The 19789-nt window shown below is 27.4% G+C and overlaps 1 protein-coding gene across 2 annotated transcripts in view; it reads left to right on the top strand.

Moving 5' to 3' along the window:
- The first annotated feature begins 1876 nt into the window (after positions 1 to 1876).
- The window catches only part of LOC122849117 (twist-related protein-like), a 31497-nt gene continuing 13584 nt past the window's right edge, over positions 1877 to 19789 (top strand). For both annotated transcript variants that reach the window (XM_044147710.1, XM_044147712.1), the window contains exon 1: positions 1877 to 2217. In XM_044147710.1, the coding sequence (XP_044003645.1) occupies positions 2136 to 2217 (82 nt within the window). In that variant the 5' untranslated portion in view covers positions 1877 to 2135. The remainder of the gene's footprint in view (positions 2218 to 19789) is intronic.

Raw genomic sequence — 19789 nt, forward strand, 5'->3', positions numbered from 1 at the left:
GAAGAAAAAAAAAGGTTTAGTGTATCCTTTGTAACATGACATTTTGTGTCAGATACCTTCTCGGACTGTTGCTATGGGAACTATACATATTAAGTACAGTATAGCGATGCATTTAGTAATGATAGAAATTTGATTTGCGTTTATTATTTATTTATAAGAAATTTTTATTTAATACGCGACGAAAACTATTTATATACTATTTTATACTATACTATTTTTATATAAAGTATCGAGGAAATTTCATGACCGAAATAATTTTGAGTGACAACTTTGTTTATTAGTATGTCATAAAGTTTTCCTGAAAACTCCAGCTTTTTATGTCAATAAATAAAAAAGATATTGAATTAACAATAAATTGCGCGCCTTCCCTGCCGTTTTCTCAATAACAAATGCGAGTATTCGCGCTGTCGTTTTAGTCTGAGCGCTTATTAAAAACGGTATTGACTATTGAAGGCGCGCAATTCGTTGTTAAATTAATATCTTTTTTATTTATTGACATAAAAAGCTGAAAATTTTCAGGAAAACTTTATGACATACTAATAAACAAAGTTGTCACTCAAAATTATTTCGGTCATGAAATTCCCTCGATACTTTTTTGCGGCAAAGTGCAAGAAACGTAGTTTTCGTCGCGTATTAAATAAAAATCTCCTACAAATAAACAATAAACGCAAATCAAATTTCTATCATTACCAAATGCATCGCTATACCGTACTTAATATGTATTTGAAATCTTAAAACGATCCAACAATATTTCAGAAAGTTATGATGAGTTATATTTAAAAAAAAAAGAAAATTGAGCCCGTAAATTTTTTTCATTTTTATTTTTTATTTCGTTAAATAATAATTTTAGAAAAACGTTTATTTGAAAAAAAATAACGCTCTTATCTTTCTCAATAAAGTGATATTTTTTTTTTTTTCAATTTTCTAAATTTTATTTTTTCTCAATTTCACTAGTTTACAGCGCCGCATTTATCCAGCTCCAAGCACTCAGGTCTTTCTCGCATCCAGACCCTCATATTTTGAACCAGGGGCCTCATATCGTATCGTATCGTATAGCGGCATCAGTTTAACAAAATTTGTTATGCTTCAAACAAAAATTGAAAAACATACAACAAAGTTTGTTGTGCTCTTAACGAAAATTGTATTCAAGTACTCAGTAATTGATAATAAGAACAAAATTATAATTTGAAATGAGATAGACAACTATGCTTTACAACCACTTGGAAGTAATTCGCAACGAAAACACCGCTTTTTTACCTAATAAAAGTATTCCCTTTATTGAGAAAATCTACTACTCCAGAATAAAATAATTTAATATTATTCAAATAATTTTAATCTTTTGTCAAAGATAAATTATCATTGGGTTTTTGCAAAGATTTTTCATGTGTTTATCTCTTATCTAAAAGATTTTGTTTTGCAATGCTGAATTGATATTTGATATTTTCGTCTTGCAAAATACTTGATTATAGACAGTAGTAGAGATTGTGAGAGTCTACGAAAAACCGTGAGAGACTATATTAGAGTCCCAAAGATTCCATCTTTGTAAAATTGTTCGTATGAAATGAATAAAAATAATCATTATTATTTTTATGAAACGAGTTAAAAAGTAAAGTGGGTGATCAATTTCCTTAGTGAATCGAATTAGAGAAAAGCTTCTGGGGCTGCAGATTGGTTCGTAATGTTCGTGTAAGATATTGTCTCCACCCCTGTAGGCGTGACACAAACAATAGATTGGTTCTTTCAGTTCAGCCCACTTTCATTCTTACTAATATGTTATATGCGTGTAGCACTGTACCACTTATACAGTTTGTTCTAACGATTACAAGTTTCATGATAGAATCACGTCCCTTCCATATATTCTTCTGTGTGAGCTCCACACTGGTCCATGCAGAAGGGGAACTTTGCCATCGTAGACATTTAACAGTGTTAATTTGGCAGCATCCGAGATAAGGCAAACGTTCTCATATTTTTGACATCTTCAATACTTGAAGTAACTATTTGAATTGATCAAACATACAATAGTTAAAAATGGAAGTGAATCAATAAGAATAGTGAATGGTTTTATTTTCATTCTACAAAAAATGTTCGTCTTTTTTTTTTAATTCGTAGGAATTGTTTTTCTATGAGAATACAATATGGGTAGCTTCGAAGCTCAGGCAGAATATTATTTACACCAGTGGCATCAACCATATGACTATATTACTCAGCTTCCGTATGGTGAGTTTCTTTTTTAATTTATAACCACCGGGTAGTAGGCAACGTTGATAATTCATTTAGAGGCGCTGTTGAAAATCATCGAAAATCTTTTTCAAAATTTGAAAAATCCGTTTGGAAATCCAGGAAATCTAATTTGCCCAAAACCAATGCCAACTTTGTATTGAAAAAAAAAATTTCAAGTTCAATCATGGAAATCCTGTAGAATTTTTCATAAAGCTATACCGTATAAATCATTTTATAATCACTCTGTTTCACCTTTAAAGTGTACCTAGATGCCGAAACCAAAATATTACTCTGTTATGAAGTAAACTTTACGCGAAATGACAGCAAATTGTGAATTTATTCATTTTCTGAATCGAAGTAATGTTTGAAGGACACAGTTTGAAAATGAATTTCTAGTTCTTTTTTTTTTTTTTGTTATAATATTCTTCACTCGGTTTTTCAGTAAAATTAAATTCGATTTTTTTATTTCCAGATATAACATTGCATTCAGTACGGTGCACAGAGTGAAAATGAATTTGTTTTTTATGTTATTTTCTCATAATATTCATAATATTTTACTGAGTTTTTTACTAATTTTTGAAATTGACAAAAAAAAATGAATTGTTTTTTTTTTTTTTCAATTGTCCTGATCGGGATTCGAACCTACATCTCTACCTAAACCTGTAAAAACTATCTTCCAAAAGCCATCGCGCGTTAATGTTGATGGTGGAACATTTTCATCCTTATTGAAAGTGACCTCCAATAAACATAAAAAGATAGATTTTATTGATGATAAATTAGATAGATCGAGAAATAAACATGTAATGAAAATTTAAACATTCATAATGTTGAAAAATTGGAATCGGATTAATTAATTTAAATATTTTAATTTATTCTGGCGAATGTCTTAGAAAAAGATGAAACTAAATGAATTGTATTGAAATTTAAATTAATTCCTCAGCCATTTGCCGAAATTCGTTTAATTCATTTTGACAAATATAGCTGAGGAATTATTGAAGATGACTAATTAATTTATTGAGCTACATCTCATAAATAAATAGATGTCCAAGGACAAACAGTTGCTAAGAAAAAGATGTGACTAAGGAATGATGTAGCCTGCTTGTCCTTAGTTCAATTAATTTTTTCGTAAATAAAATTCCAAATGATTTCCACGCCATTTTTTCTCCATTCTTCTGAGTTTATTTTTAAAAACGATAGTCCTTCATGTTTTTAGTGAAAAACAATCGACTTTCCGGTCTTTTTTTAAATTAAATTTTTACAAAAAAAAAAAATTATGAAAAAACTTGAACAAAAAATAGAAATAAAAAACGAAGAAAAATTCAACGATATGACGAAAAAATCAATTAAACATATCCCAGGTAGAAATTCAGCCTCGAATCGACATCGATCGAGGCTAATTTCCGAACTATACGCTCGGATCGACGTCAGCAGCGAGCTCTATTCGATGTCGGAATGTTACGCTATTCGACGTCGAAACGAGACTAAAACGAAGCTAAAACGTGGAAAAAAAGAAAAAAGTGGGAAAAAACCTGTAAAATGTTGATTTTTTATTGTTTCAAATAAATTTATTATGAATTATGGAAAAACTATAATAATTATTGTCAATAAAACAACGAAATTATTGAATTTTAACGTACAACGGTAGCAAAATTTTTGGGGCGGAGCCTAATCCAGCTCCTATCCTTTAACACAGGAAATATTCATGCTTGACAACCCCAAAAAAATAAAAAAAAATATTTTTAATTAGTTTTTTTTGTATGGAATCAATCATTATTTATATTTTGATCAGTATAATTATTTTATATCATAAAGAATCATTTTTCCATTAAAAAAATTTTATAATCGCCCTGGTAGAAATTTTTTGCAGAATATGTCTAGAAACTAGATAATTGTAATAGTTCCAATCCATTTTCTAGCCAGTTTCTGGGGTAAGAACTAGGCATTTTCCTGACTAGTTCAGACGGTTGTATTGACATTTTATTCCTAGTTTAGCTAACTAAAAAATATCTATTAATTAGACAGTTTATATCTAGTTTCGCTAGATACTAAAATGAAAAAATAATGATAGTAACTATAAACTTCTTATACTTTTTTTTTTTTTTTGTACAAATGGCCGGAACCAAGATTGAACCCCTATCTACCTATCTACCTATCTATACCTAAATTCTAAAAGCGAGTGTTTTACCCCTAAGCCAATTGATATTAATAAATAACAATATTGCTTTGAATAAATAAGAATAACAAATAAATCAGATGGCCTCAATAAAAAAAAAAAATAATAGTATCCTACATTTATAAAATATCTATTTATTTTGATATATCTCAACAGTTTATTAAATGTTTTTTTTTTTTTTTTTTTAAATTCCATGTATGCTTTTTTATATATATAAACTCTTTTGATTTTTTTTGGCATTAGTTTCACTGTCACATATGACATTATCACTCATTAAAACAGTTTTTGCAATTTTATTTAATTTTTTTTGTTAATATGATATATTTTAATTATTAATTTTTGTTGAAATAAGATTGTATTTTGTTGTTAAACTGTCTCAAGCTGTCACTTATATTTAGACAGAATGTATACAAAGCCATGGTTATGTTTAGTTATGTTCAGCATGTTTAGTCGTCAGAGGGCTGCACCGGTTTATAAAAAAAAAAAAGATATCACACCGTCATACAATGTTTAGTTGTGTTGGTGGTTTCCCATTAAAAATTAAAAAAATAATGTGTAGTTTTTCATTTCACGCATTATTTCAGTCAAAACAATGTGTAAAATGAAAAACTACACATTATTTTTATTAATGTGTATATTGAAAACTTTACACATGAAAATACGGGTGTAATGTAGTCTTTTTTAAGTACGAATGCCAAAAAATACGTATTTTCATGAATAAATTAAATGAATCAAAATATAAATCTATACATATAAAAAATAAAAAAAAAATTCATCAATATATTTTTTTTTTTTTTGAAACCAAGTATTAAACGAAAAATGATATCGTGACTGTTTTCTGTATAGACAATAGGGTAATATATTATCAAAATTGTTGAAGTTTTTTAATTGGACTCTCTTTTAGTTGTGAATGAATCAATAATACTTTTAATTAATAATATTTCAATTTTATTGTCTACAAAATACACTCCCAATGTTTTTTTTCAATGAATACTTGGTTTTAAAAAAAAAAAAAAATTAATAAATTTTTATTTTTTATATAGATTCATATTTTGATTCATTTAAGTTAATTATAAAATTATGTATTTTTTTGAGTGTGTTGGAGGTCTTTCTTAATAAGGACGAAAATTTTCTAACCTCCATGTTAAGTTGTACGAAAAAAAATCAGATTAAAAATCTTGACCAGATAAAAGACATGTTCTAAATAATATCTCACAGTTTTTCGGTATATTCAATAAAACGATCGCATTATTATTATTATTGTTTATTATAACAATAATAAACTTTTTTATAACGCAAGTGTTTATAAATGTTTATATGTGCATAAATGTATGTGTCAATAAAAATATAATTGTTCGGTTGGACGCAGAGCGCTGGTGTCTTCTTAAATCCTAGATCGAATATCTCTATTTTTTTTCTTTTTTACTGGATATTAAAAACAAGTTCAGTTATTTGATAACAGGTAGCACTTTTGCCGGCAACAAATTAGTTTCAGAAACTAATTTCTGCCTGCTTTTTACCTAGCTTTCCTAATCAATATTTTGTCGATAGTAAAAATAGGTTGTATCCACCTAGTTGAAGTCTAGTTTTGTTGGATACAGATAATAGCCAGCGAAATTAGCTATCAACTAGTTTCAAATCAGCAGAAATGGAAAGATTTCTACCAGGGTCGTATTTAAAAAAAAAACACTGAATTGTGTTCATTATGTTGTCAGACTGATAGTGATAAACAGTGAAAAACTGATATTTTTTTTTATAATTCAGTAGTTTCTGGAAAATCTGTAACTTCATTTAACCATATTTGTTTATGTTCGAAATTATTTTGTTACGCTTCCTCCCATAAGAGCCATGTACAACCTCTCTGAAACAAGCCGACTTTATTAATCCCTTAATTTTTACGGTATTCTATCGTAAATAGAGGGACTACATGCAAAAAAATTAGTGTAAATCAATAGTTAAATATGGGAATGTCATCCTCGCCCAGATTGGCGTGATTACTTCTTAAAAATAACGAAAAAATTCTTTCAGTGTACCGGGCTTGTTTTTCTATGATCAATAGTTTTTTACTAATTTTTGTCTAATTTTTTGTTTACGATTTAAGAGTTTATTTTTTCTCAAAAACTATTAACGATAGACAAAAAAATCTGCAATGCGGGCGATAGAGTTTCTCAGAAGTTATCGTATGAGTCTAATACAAAGTCCCTATATCTTAATTCTACGTTTAGCTATTCATTGTGCCGTTCTTTAGTACTTTCAAAATTCTACATAAAAAGGTATGTTATATTTTTAGTTGGATACATAGTGATTTAAAAGCATCATATTTTTATGGAAAATAGTTATACGAATAAAAAATCCCCTAGTGCAAAAAAAGATCTGGTAACGTTTGTTGGGGCGTGTGGCCCGCGTTACCGTTGAAAATTAAAAATTTTCAATACTCCGGCTAGGGCCGTGTAAAATTTTATCTGTTAAATGATTTTTTGAAGTAACAATACAATAATAGTACATTTTTTTTTAATTTTCTCAAAATCAATTATTATTTTTTTTTTTTTTCGCTCAAATTACGTAGAGTTAAGGCAAGCTATAACTTTTGTTAGGACCAACGGAATGACTTCAAATAAGCCTTAAAAAACGTAGTTTTCAAAATTCTATCGCTCCTCAAGGGGTTTATCCTGATTGCAATGGTCAATTTTTTTTTATTTTTGAAAAATAAATTACGAAAATATTTCAAAAATTTTATTTTTTACAATTTTATAAAAACTATAATTTTTTTTGAAAAAAGTTTCGAGTAAAAGTTGTAGGATTTTACCACACATGCTTTTTAAGTCTTATACAAAGTATCTAGGACGATTTTGTCGAAAGTTAGAGCGTTTTTCGAAATTACTCGAAAACTAGGAAAGCAATAACTTTTGATAAAATTGTAGTAGAGACTTCGTATTAGGCTCAAATGACGCGTCTTCTGAAACTCCATCGCGTCTTTACGACAATTAGTTTAAAAGTTATGAACGTTTTTTTTGGGGGAAGGGGGGGATAAATCCAATACTGCGGCTGAGCCTTTCGGCTCCTTGCCTCCGTAATATTTTGCAGTGGATAGACACACCTTTTTCTAAAGTAAGAGAGGAAAAATTATTATTTTTTTTTTTGATTCCTCAAAAACTTCTGCAGGTTGAAAAAAAAATTCATTATGCAAGCGATAGAGTTCTTGAAGACGCATCATTTAAACCTAATACGATGCCTCTATGACAATTATTCCGTAAGTTATGGAAGTTTTTTTTTGAAGTGAAACTTCTTTACGGAGGGTAGCGACAAAATTCGAGGCCCCGCTAGCGTTACGCGCTCTCGCATACTCTCTGTCACACGCTCTCCTATACTCTCTGTCACATGCTCTTCTATACTCTCTGTCACACGCTTTCCTATACTCTCTCGTATACTCTCTGGTATACGCTCGGCCACAAGCGGATAAACTCGGAGCGTCAGCTGCTATGTGTGTATGGGGGAGTGACTTTTTTTTTTTTATTTAAATATTATTAAACAGTTCAACTGAGTTTAATACTTAAATAATTGATTTTTAAAAAAAATTCATTTAAACGTATTAAGCAATAGTTATCTCGCGGGTTTAAAAAATCATTATTATAATAACAATAAAATTATTGTTATTATTATTATTCATATTATAAATATATATAAATGATGATAATTATAACAACAATAATTTTGATAATATTACCAATTATTCACAATAGTATTGATATTAATAATAATATCTATAATAATAATATTTTGAATATAAATACTAATAATTATCAACATTTAAATATGGATGTTATTGTCAATATTATTATTTATATTATTAATATCACTGATATTATTATAAATCGATAATATTTTTGTTATTATTACTAATATTATATTGATATTATTATTATCGATGATATTTTTGAAATTATTATTTTATTTATACTATGGTTATATATGAATAATATTACTATAAATAATAATAACTCCAATAATATTATGATTAACAATAATATCAATATAATATTAGTAATAATATCGATGGTATCAATTATATCGTCTCATTGAAGAATGAAGGGCGTAAGTGCCAAGAACGTCAATTTTAAAGGAAAAAGAGTGTAAGTGCAAATTTATAAATTTTCGGGTTTGGGCGTAACATCCTTTGATAAAGGATAAAGGGCGTATGTCCAAGGATTTACGCCTTTTTTCCCGTTATCAAAATAATTTTTGATAAAAGATGAAGGGTATATTTTCATTTTTATTTGAAATTTATTAAATGGCAGTATTTTTTAAATTATTGATTGTTTACTGATAATTATACATAATTTATTATCAATAAGAAAAACATAAAAATAATTACAAATCTTCATCTTTTATTAAAAATGATTTTGAGAATGGAAAAAAGGCGTAAGTCCCTGAACATACGCACTTTTTTTTTCTTTAAGCCTTAAAATTAGATGCAAAGCCCGAAAATTTATAAATTCGCACTCACGCTCTTTTTCTTTTAGAAAAAAAAAAAATTCCTAAAAATGGCACTTACGCCTTTCTTCCATTAATGTGACGATATAAATAATAAAATTTATAATAATAATATTCGAAATATAAATACTAATAATTATTATTAACTAATAATATTTATATTTGAATATTCCCGAGACGAAATTTAAGTTCTCAATTTGACCTTATAGGACTGCTTCTATTGTTCTCAAGTTAAAATTTTAAATAATAGTCCTCAATTTGGCCTTCTTCACCTTATGTTAGGACGAAGAGGACAAAATGTGAGTTGTTTTGTGTTTTTTTTTTATTTTTAAAATTTTTCTGAAATAAAAAAAAAAAAAAAAACCTCATTTTGGCCTGAAAAGCCTCATACTGGAAATTTTTTAAGTATTGGAAAAAAATATGTTCTTAGAAAAATTTAATTTAAAAATAAATATATAATAATAAATATATGTATATGATTTTGCAAATAAAAGTTATTAATTTATTTTTAATATTACTATCCGTTTTATTCAGGATAAATGAATATAACATTGACGAGAAATAAATATATTATATAATTTCAACTATGTACTGTAATTTTAAGGTAAGATGCTATAGAAATTTAATGCACTGTACTAAAAATCATTTCATTAAAATCCTAGCATCTTACTTTAAAATTCCTTTCAGTAGTAGAAATTTTGTTTGTTAAGTTTCTTTAATCTTTTAACAAAAAAAAAAAAAAAAGCATGACAAACATTTTAAGAGAAACCAATTCACATGTCACCCCGATGGCGCAGCGCTAGAGCGTTCGGTTTAGCAATCGGTTAGGTAGTTCAGTACGTAGGTTCGAGTCCCCTTAGAGTCATTTCGATAAGATTAGAAAATCTCAAAAATGGTTACGTAAAATCTGAAGATAATTTGATCAATCAATATTCGAATTTCTACAAATTTTTTTGGATAATTCCGACATCCGTAAATATAAAATCTTTTTTTACAGTGCAGTCCCGTGCATCAAATTTTGACTGGAAAAGATTTTCAAGTACTGTACATTAAAATCATAGCATTTTACCTTAAATTTAAAGTGCAGTAGTTGAAATGTTTTCCATACATTCAAAGAAATTCAAGTACATGTGCTTGCACAACTGCTTCCATAGTGTAGGTTTTTTTTTTTTTAATTTCCCTGTAAACTCACAGGCTATTTTGAATTATAGTTAATCCTCATTTAGTCCTGCAACGCCTAAAACGACACTATTCGGCTCTTCCAGGCCTATTTGAGGTCTAAAGTTGAATAGAAAACTTTTTTTTTTTTTTTTAAATAAGTACTCATTTAAGTCCTCTTAGAACTAAATTTAGTTTTCTAAGGCCAAATTGAGAACTAAAATTTCGTCTCGGGTTATTGTCAGTATTAATATTATTATTATTATTATTATTATTAATATTCAGCGTGACATGAAACTAGTCTGAAAGAAGTTTCACTTCCCCCACGCGTACTCGCAACCCGCTCATTTTTTTTGTTCGCAAATACTATACTGCGGCTGAGCCTACGGCAGAAGTACGTCATTAAATTTTTTTTTCACCTCACATCAATTACTATACATGATGTGTATCCACGTTTTTTTAGTGTATGTATAAGAACTTCTTTATAATTTTGCATTCATCTGAAATCTCCACTGGAATTGAACCATTTCGATGATGCCCTAAATGATATTATTATTGATAGTTTAATACCACCGTTGGAGGATGTTTCTCCTGAAGACAAAAATCTTGATGCTAATATAGTTGGTGAGATCAATTCACTTTGTAACATGATGTCAACTATAATAGAGACCTAAATCTTATGAAAGAAGTCATCAATGAATTAGATGGACGATTCTCCATTTCAGACGTCACAATCAAAGCTTTTGGAAATGAAATATAAAATTTGAAAACGAAAATGCTCAAACATCCATATACTTTGTCAGAACTAACGCTTTCACATTTGAAGAATGAATATCGGTTCTCTCTTTTAATGAATAGTAAGTTAATAGAAAAAAAATTTGAAAAGCTGTTGGATGAATATTTATTTAATAATAAAATCGTATATACACAAAGGAAACAAGATATCAAAATTTTTTTTTTTTTTGTCATTTTTGTTATAAACAAATGGATAAGTAATAAATTAATTTTGAGATCGATTCTTATAATGAGTTTTACGAGAAATATTGTGGATCAAACAGCAATACCATATCTATAATAGTTTCCGAGATATTAAGTTTTGAAGGTGAAATATATCGAAATTTTTTGTTGGTTTTTTATTATTTTGAGATTTTTTAATAATAATCAATTAAACAAAAAAATGAATATTAATATTGATTTTAGTAGTATTTTTTGTGTAGAAAACAATGGTTATAATGAAAATTCGATATTTTCAATATTTTTTTTAGATATTAATTGTTGAGAATTAATAAAATCTGTTTTTTTCGGATTACAACCCGTCACCACATAAATATCTCGAGAAAAGTTTGAAATTATTGTTTTTTTGCTATTTGTTGATTCCGTTCGTTTTAACAGAGAACTCAATTCGAATTTTATATATTTTTTTTGAAATTTTCTTTAGGCTTAGATGTAAGACTATTTTCAATATTGATATTATCAATGGCAAAATCTCTCTTAATGAGTATTTTAATTTGTTTAGTTATTTCTTTAATTCTATTGTTATTCGTAATTAAATTATTTCTTTTAATTGACAAGTATTATTTATTTTCACAAATTATCAGTTTGATTAGCTCTTTGGAGTACCACTTTGGAAACTTAAACTTACTGAATATATTATTTCGTTTCATATAATTCTTACTCCCCTGCGGTGAAAAAAATCTGGCAGATTCTGTTAGATTCTGCAAGATTCGACAAAAAATGAAAAAATCTGGCAGATTTTGCCAGCCACATATTTGACTATCAACAGTCTGCCAGAATCTGCCAGTTTAATTTATAAATATTGTTTTTTTTTCAATAAATTGATTTTTTTGAATTAATACAACTGATTAGGAGACATCAAGTCGTCATCGAATTATTAGTATGTTATAATTTATTCTTTTATAGCTCATTTATCATTATTTTAGGTTAGTTGTTATCAAACAAAAAAAAAAACAAGTTTTTGTTATAAAAAAAAGTGTCAAGTGTTCGAAATCGTGTTTATTTATTTTTTGCAATTTATTTTTTTTTTTTACAAAAAGATATGATATCCAAAAAAAGTCAAGTATTAAACTATTAGTATATAAAATAATCTTTGACATATAATCAAGTCTTAAGTTTCGACAAATTTTTACACTTGACCCCACCCGGTTCTTCCCAAAAAAAATTTCAAGCCTACACACGTATGATGACGCATAGCTAATGGTAGTTTCCACTGTTTACAATTACCATGCTATATATTTTCCTTCACATTTTATACAGGCTTAGGACCCTTAGGACTGGCAGCATAAAAATCATTTAAATATGATGGCATGTTTAAACACATATATTTTTATATATATTTATTTTTATCTTTATTTTTATTTTTAGAAAGATAAAAATTATCTTTATTTTTATATATCTTTATTTTTCTACATCAAAAAAAAATTGAGATGAAACTATTTCTCAGATAGCCAACACTGATTAAAACATATAAGTTACATAAATCTTTATTCTCTTTCATTAATCTCATGGCGGAATAATTTTTTCGGTACTAATTTCATACCAGAGTAATTTCTCAGACAATGGCCAAAAACGGAGTCATGCCGGAGAAATATTTCCATCAGGATAGCTTTATTTTTGACATAATTATCCCCTGTACCGGGGATAACATGAAAACGCTCGAAAGCGAAATAGTCGTTTGATGGAAACCATTGAAAAAGATACAATCAAAGCCATAAATTAAGGTGAATTTCCACAAAATAGTTATCTTTGTCGCCGGAGATAACTGAGGAGATAATTATGTCGAGAATAGCTATCCAGGTAAACGCATTTAAAATCTAAAAAAAAACCTATGAGTATTTGTTAATTAAAAATAATCATTTATAATTTAGTGATGTAACGGGTTATGTTGATGCTATCGATGGTATAAAACATGTGCGATCAAACCAGAACTGGGTTTTCTAAATTTGATTTAAACGACAACAAGGCAACTCGAATAATAATAAAAATAAGTATCATTCGGTAATTAAAATTCAATGGTACGTGAGAAAGTTATTTAGAGAAGTCCAATTTAACCCGAGATAAAGTGTGGTCAAGGACAAGTAACCAATGGATTCTACAGGTTAACTGTCAATATTGCTGATTATACAGAAAAGAAAATGTTTAAAGCCGGTGTTGAAAATAAATTCTTTTTTTTCGATCACAAGAATAAAAAGAATTCAAATAATTGAAAATACCCAATCACTCAGGTTGAACGAAAAATTGATAATGACATCCTAGAGATTGAAGGGGATTGAAATCTCAGGAATGTAACTGTTTTTTTCTACTCCAAGTTTTTTAAAAATGATAATACTAGACAATTGAACTTTAGTAGGTCTCTATTTGTGTGAATGTCTTGAAATTTTTTTTGGGAAGAACCGGGTGGCGTCAAGTGTAAAAATTTGTCAAAACTTAAGACTTGATTATATGTCAAAGATTATTTTATATACTAATAGTTTAATACTTGACTTTTTTTGGATATCATATCTTTTTGTAAAAAAAATAAAATAAATTGCAAAAAATAAATAAACACGATTTCGAACACTTGACACTTTTTTTTTATAACAAAAACTTGTTTTTTTTTTTTTGTTTGATATCACATCTTTTTGTAAAGAATTATTTCTGTTTCTCCCATAAAATTCATCATAAGATTGAGCTTAAGGTTGAATGTAAGTCCCATCCCCCAATAACTTTTTTGTGCCAAAGAGGCTCGCCCCAGCCCATGATTTTTTAAAATCAATTGGTGCCCTCTATGAATAAAATCTGTGTCCGTTACTATCACATCTGTCGTAGTGTACCCGGCCTATACAAACACACAAATACGACTGCAGCAGTAAAGAGAAGTAAATTTCGGAGTTAATTAATCATTCGCGATTGAATATCTTCTAAAAAAGGTGGTCGAAATTGATTATTTTTTTTTTTAATTTTCGTAATTAAAAGAACTACAAATCTGAATCAAATTTAGTAATTTCGAGTAGAGGGGTTTTTAGATACAGATCAGAACGTGGGTTTTTCCGTTTACGGCCGTGTTAAATCGGTCAACTTTATTTCAAGGTCGAAAAATCTGAAAAAATTCTATAAAACAGAGAGTTATTCTAGCTAGCAATTAAAAAAAAAAATTAGTAGGGCTTCATGCGGTACGAGACGAGACGAGATTCAACGAGTTTCGGTATCGGTCTCGCTAGTTCGCACCAGGTCTCGGTCTCGTCTCGCAAGTATCGCCGGGTCTCACTTTTATACTAATATTTTTTCGTACAAGTAAAATATAAAGAATGGAAACCAAATGATTAAATAATATTATATAAATATTTTATTAAAAATTCATGTGACATAAAAAAAAAATAATATTATATTATCTAATACTTTAAAATATCGAAATAAATCAAATAAATATTGAATTATTTCAATTAATATTTTATATCAACAAAATTATTAAATCAAATTATACAAAATTATAACATGAATAATTTTTAGAATTTTTAAAATAATTTTTCCGAAAAAATATAAAAAGAAAAAACAAAAATGTTCAAAGTTGAAACTTTAAATTTCAAAAATCAATAAAATAGTCAGACAAAAGTCTTCAGAAAATTTCTTTAACTTCAAGCAATGGTTGTTTCATATTTGTTGCAATAACTTTATGTTTTTCTTTATAATATTCAGAATAATTTGACATATCTGTTGGAAACGGTGACATTGGATTCATTTCATGGCATACTTTCAATTATATTACTAAAAGTAAGTGATGATGCTGCTCTTCCTTCTCCTCCTGATGATGTACATATTTCCATTGAATTTGAATTTAAATTTGAATTATAATGATGATTCATTGTTGCATATGTGTTGGCTCATATTTTTTGAATTTTTTTATATTTATCAACAATTTGCCAATTATTATTAATTGGAACAACAAAATAACTATTAACTAAATTATCAATATCATATATTAAAAAATCTTTTAATACACTAATAATATCATTAAATAATATTCAATGAAAATTTTTTAATTCATCAAATTCACTTGGTGTTAATGTTAATTCACTATGATTAACGAAAATATTAACATTTAATTGTAATTCAATTGGTGATATATCATAAAATGTTGCTGCTAAATTTTTAATCATTTTAATTAATATTAAAATGTTTTTTTCAATTTTTTTACACTCTAAAATTTTCATTATATTTATTATATTATTTTTTGTCAATTGTTGTAATACAATATCATGATTTGATGATAATAAATATTCAATTTTTTTAATTATTATTTTATTTACTATTTTTGATAATGTTAAATCTGATGAGTCAATTAATTTTTCAATTAAAACTAATATAATAGCTCCACTTTGACTGTCATGTGCCCTTTCAAATGTAATAATTTTTTTAAAATATTGGTTTTTCTAAATGTAATTAATAATGTATTCTTAACATGAATAACCAACAATATAATCTGGTTCAAGAAAATTAAATTTATCATTTGTATCTTTTATATCTTGTACGAAGTGATACAACACTTTTGTTTTAAAACGACGTGTTACAAATATAACATAACAAAATTTTTTATTAATATCACGTTCATTCGCATAATCATTTAATAAATTTAATAATTTTGAAGGTTTATTAATTTTCTTAATACTGTTAATTGTGTTATTGAATAATCTAACACAATTGATGTATTATTAATTTGTGATCATTTTTTCATACATAATAGATTTATGTATGATTATTAATTATTATTAATTTGATTATTAATTTTATCTGTTTTAATATTTTGAATCCAAGATGATAAATAAATAAACCAATTAATAAATTATAACCACAAACAATTTTTCATTAAGATGTATAATAAATTTCATGATATCTACACTCATAACGCATTGGTATTTCGAGAGTTATAAATCCACGAGAATTATTGCAATAATGGCTGACACTGCCTGGTCTGCCTGGTGTACACATATTATGACATATTTTTTCAATTTTATGTAAATTTCGCTTAGTAATTCTATCAGTTATTTGCAAAAAGACTCTCCAATAAAACCCGAATATATTTCTTGTGCTTTCAAAATGTTTTAAAATGAAACCATGTTGAAAAACGTGGCTTGATAATCCTCTATGAAGTATCAACTTTTCATGTGGTTTGTAATGCACCATACAAGTTCTTGAATATTCAATAACTTCATTTTCAATATCCATTAAAACTTCATTTTCAATATCCATTAAAACTTCATTTACAATATCGATTATAACTTCATTTTCAATATCCATTATTGTTTAATTTTTGAATTAATTATAAATTAATTATAAATAAAATACAATAAATTATAAATAAAGTATAATAAAATGAATATACTTTTTTTAATATTATGTTGGTTCAATATGTCAATTCAAACTTTGACGTTTCATTTTGTTTTATTACTTATTTCATTTGTTTATATTTTGTTATTAGTTCAATGAATGATATATAAAGTATAATAAAATAAATATATTTTTTTTAATATTATGTTGGTTCAATATGTCAATTCAAACTTTGACGTTTTATTTTGTTTTATTATTTATTTCATTTGTTTATATTTTATTATTAGTTCAAGTTTAAAGACAAAATTACAGAGGCACTAGGAAATTTACTTACCAACACCTCTATAATTTTATAATAAAAATATTAAAGATATTTTTTTTTTAAATACTCAAAATGAACACAGACAACCAAGAATAGTTCAACCAGACTAAAATTATTCAATTTATACACTAAATTTAAACTTTTGTTTTGGTTTTTTATCGACAACAGTTTATTCAAGATTTGGACGATTAAAACTTAATAAAAACCATTTTGGTTTAGTCATATCTAATTGATGTAATATATCAAGTCAATACCAGTTAATTAATGTCATTAATTAATATATTTTAAACACCAAGTGAATGAGCTGCTGGTATCTCTAATGATGTTAATTTTTTTACTTGATCAGTTATTAAACTTCTTACTGGTGATACGACAATTGTTACACATTGATAAAGTATTGCTAGTAATTGATAACACAATGATTGACTACCAGTTGGCATTGATATAAATGTATCATATTTTAATAATGATGAATTTATTGCTTGAAGTTGATTTGGACAAATATTATAAAGACCAAATACTCTATGAAATAATTTTAACATTTTTAGTGAATGATTGTAATCTAAACTATCATTTTTAACATCACCAGTAAAATTTCCCATTTAAAAATAATTCTTGAAATGTTATTTATTACTTGCGTTTTAACTGATGGAAATGAAATTTTTTTTGTTGGTGTAGGTGATTTGATAATTGATGATTCACTTTGTTTTTTTTTCCCACAAACTATTAATTTTTTTAGCCATTGTTGGGTGTACGTCAATATGATCAGATTTTTCAGTTCGTAAACCACCCATTAATGGATTTGTTTTAATTTTTTGAATCCAAGATGATAGTGTATTATCAAGTTTAAGTCGTTGTAAATTAACTTTAAAATCAAGTCCTTGACATTTATCCGTACTTTTTTTAGGATACATTCTTCTTTATTAATGGGTTTTTCAAAATCATCATCTGATGAATCTGACAAAAAATTTTGTTGGCTTTTTTATTGGTATTTGATGTTTTTGTGAATTAATAATTTTTTTTTGGTGGTATTTTTATTGTTTGAGCTTGTGAGTTTCTAGATAATTTTTTTGGACTAGAACTGTCATCATTATCACATATTTTTTTGTTTTTTCAAATTGTCTGTTTTTAATTTTTGTAATGATTCTATTTTGTATGTAGTTAATAAGTCATCACTGTCAGATGATGAATCACTAATATGTCTTCTTCTATGATACACTGGTTTGTCCATTGGTGATATTGAATTTTCTTTTTCACTGTCAACTTTTATTTCACCACCAAGTACAGCTGACTGATCCATTGAGTCATCAATAACATAAACTGTACTTGAAAGTAATTCAAGTTTTTTAGGAGAAACTGAGGAATCATCTGAGTTTTTCTAAAATATACATGAAATATAAATAATAATTTAAAAATAGTTTTTTCATTATTACTAAAAGTTATTGAACTTACTTACCAAAACGAATAAATTTAACATCATTAGCATCACAAAAATTGTTATTTTTAGGTCCATTTAAATCTCTAACAACTGTTATAATTGCTTCAGCCACATAAGTTATATGAATTTCTGTGAATAATCGTATACATATTACGACAATTATCAGATGACGTATCTTTATTTTTGGTACATTTATTATTATCAAACTGCTCACCAAAATACTTGTTGTGTTCTCCCTAGCGAAAATGGCGACACCGATCCGACAGTCGGTTTGTGCACTGATCTCATACAAAAACGACACAAAACCGACACACGACTATAAGAATTTCTAAGTCACAAAAATAAATAGTAAGAAGCATTTAAAAAATAAAATATTATGTGTAACGAGATGGAGTTGGCATAACCCAAATTTGTGCTACTGCTTCTTTTACTGCGCACATGGATCCGATGACGCTCGAATAGAGTGGGTATAAGCAGAGTGAAGCCATAGATGATTTTTACCTCGGAAGTGACGAAACCCCCTTATACCCACTTCATACGGTGAGCTCGGAAGTGACGAAAACCTCTTATACCCACTTCATACGGCGAGCACAAAATGTCGGATTAATGGGACCTTGGTGGCTTACACTCTGCTTATACCCACTCTACGCTCGAACTTGTACGAGCGCCATCGGAGTAAAATTGAGAATCTACGGAGACACCAATGCTCCGTCTCTTCGGTAACTGGCCTCGGCACACACCACTTGCAAAAAGTTAAATGCAAAGAGAAATCAAGTTGATATTGAAATTAAATTATTAAATTTCAAATATCATATTCATAACATGCAAACAGTATTTATTCAATTAAGAATAATATTGTCAATAATACACACAAGCAAAGTGTTAATATAAGAAACTGATAATTAATATAATTCAGAGTTTCCCAATATCACCTGGTGCACATGGTGAAGCTATTGGTAAACAACATTATACATATTAATTATCAAACATCAATAAATTGTTGAATCAATAATCTTGAGAGCTAGAACAATATCACCAACTGGTCTTCATTGCTGATTGGTCAACAGCAATAAACAAATAATACAATCAATTGGCTTTTGGGGAGCCGTGAAAGCAACCTGGTAGCGTCATCAACTTGGCATTGCATCAGCCAACTCATATACGGCGTCACTTGGGGAATCACCATCAACGTCATCAACAATATCAACTGGTATCTGTATGTGTGTGATGAGTATGAAAGTATGAATGTGAAATTGCGATATATCAGTAATAACATTAAAGTATACTGGTGTTAAATTTGAACCTGTTTTGTTTTTTTGTTGATTATTATTCACCTGGCCTCATTTCAGGTGTAAATTTAATATTAAAGTGTAACTTGGTGGCAAAATTTGAATATAAAATAAAAATTCAAATAAATTTTGAAACCACCGGTTACATATGTCTAAAAATTTCTAAATAATATTCTCACAATTTAAGACACATTAGAATTTTTTTTAAATAATTTTTTTATTGAAAAAACTCAATTCTGTTTACGTATTAAAAGTGAGGTTAGCTGTCAGAATCATCTGTACACGTTTTTTTACAATTCTCACACAATTCCGACACACGACTGTGAGAATTGTAAATCCAACACAAATCCGACAGACGTACGACAGTATATTTTTAT

Source organism: Aphidius gifuensis, linkage group LG2 (assembly GCF_014905175.1).
Source record: "Aphidius gifuensis isolate YNYX2018 linkage group LG2, ASM1490517v1, whole genome shotgun sequence".
NCBI lineage: Eukaryota > Metazoa > Arthropoda > Insecta > Hymenoptera > Braconidae > Aphidius > Aphidius gifuensis.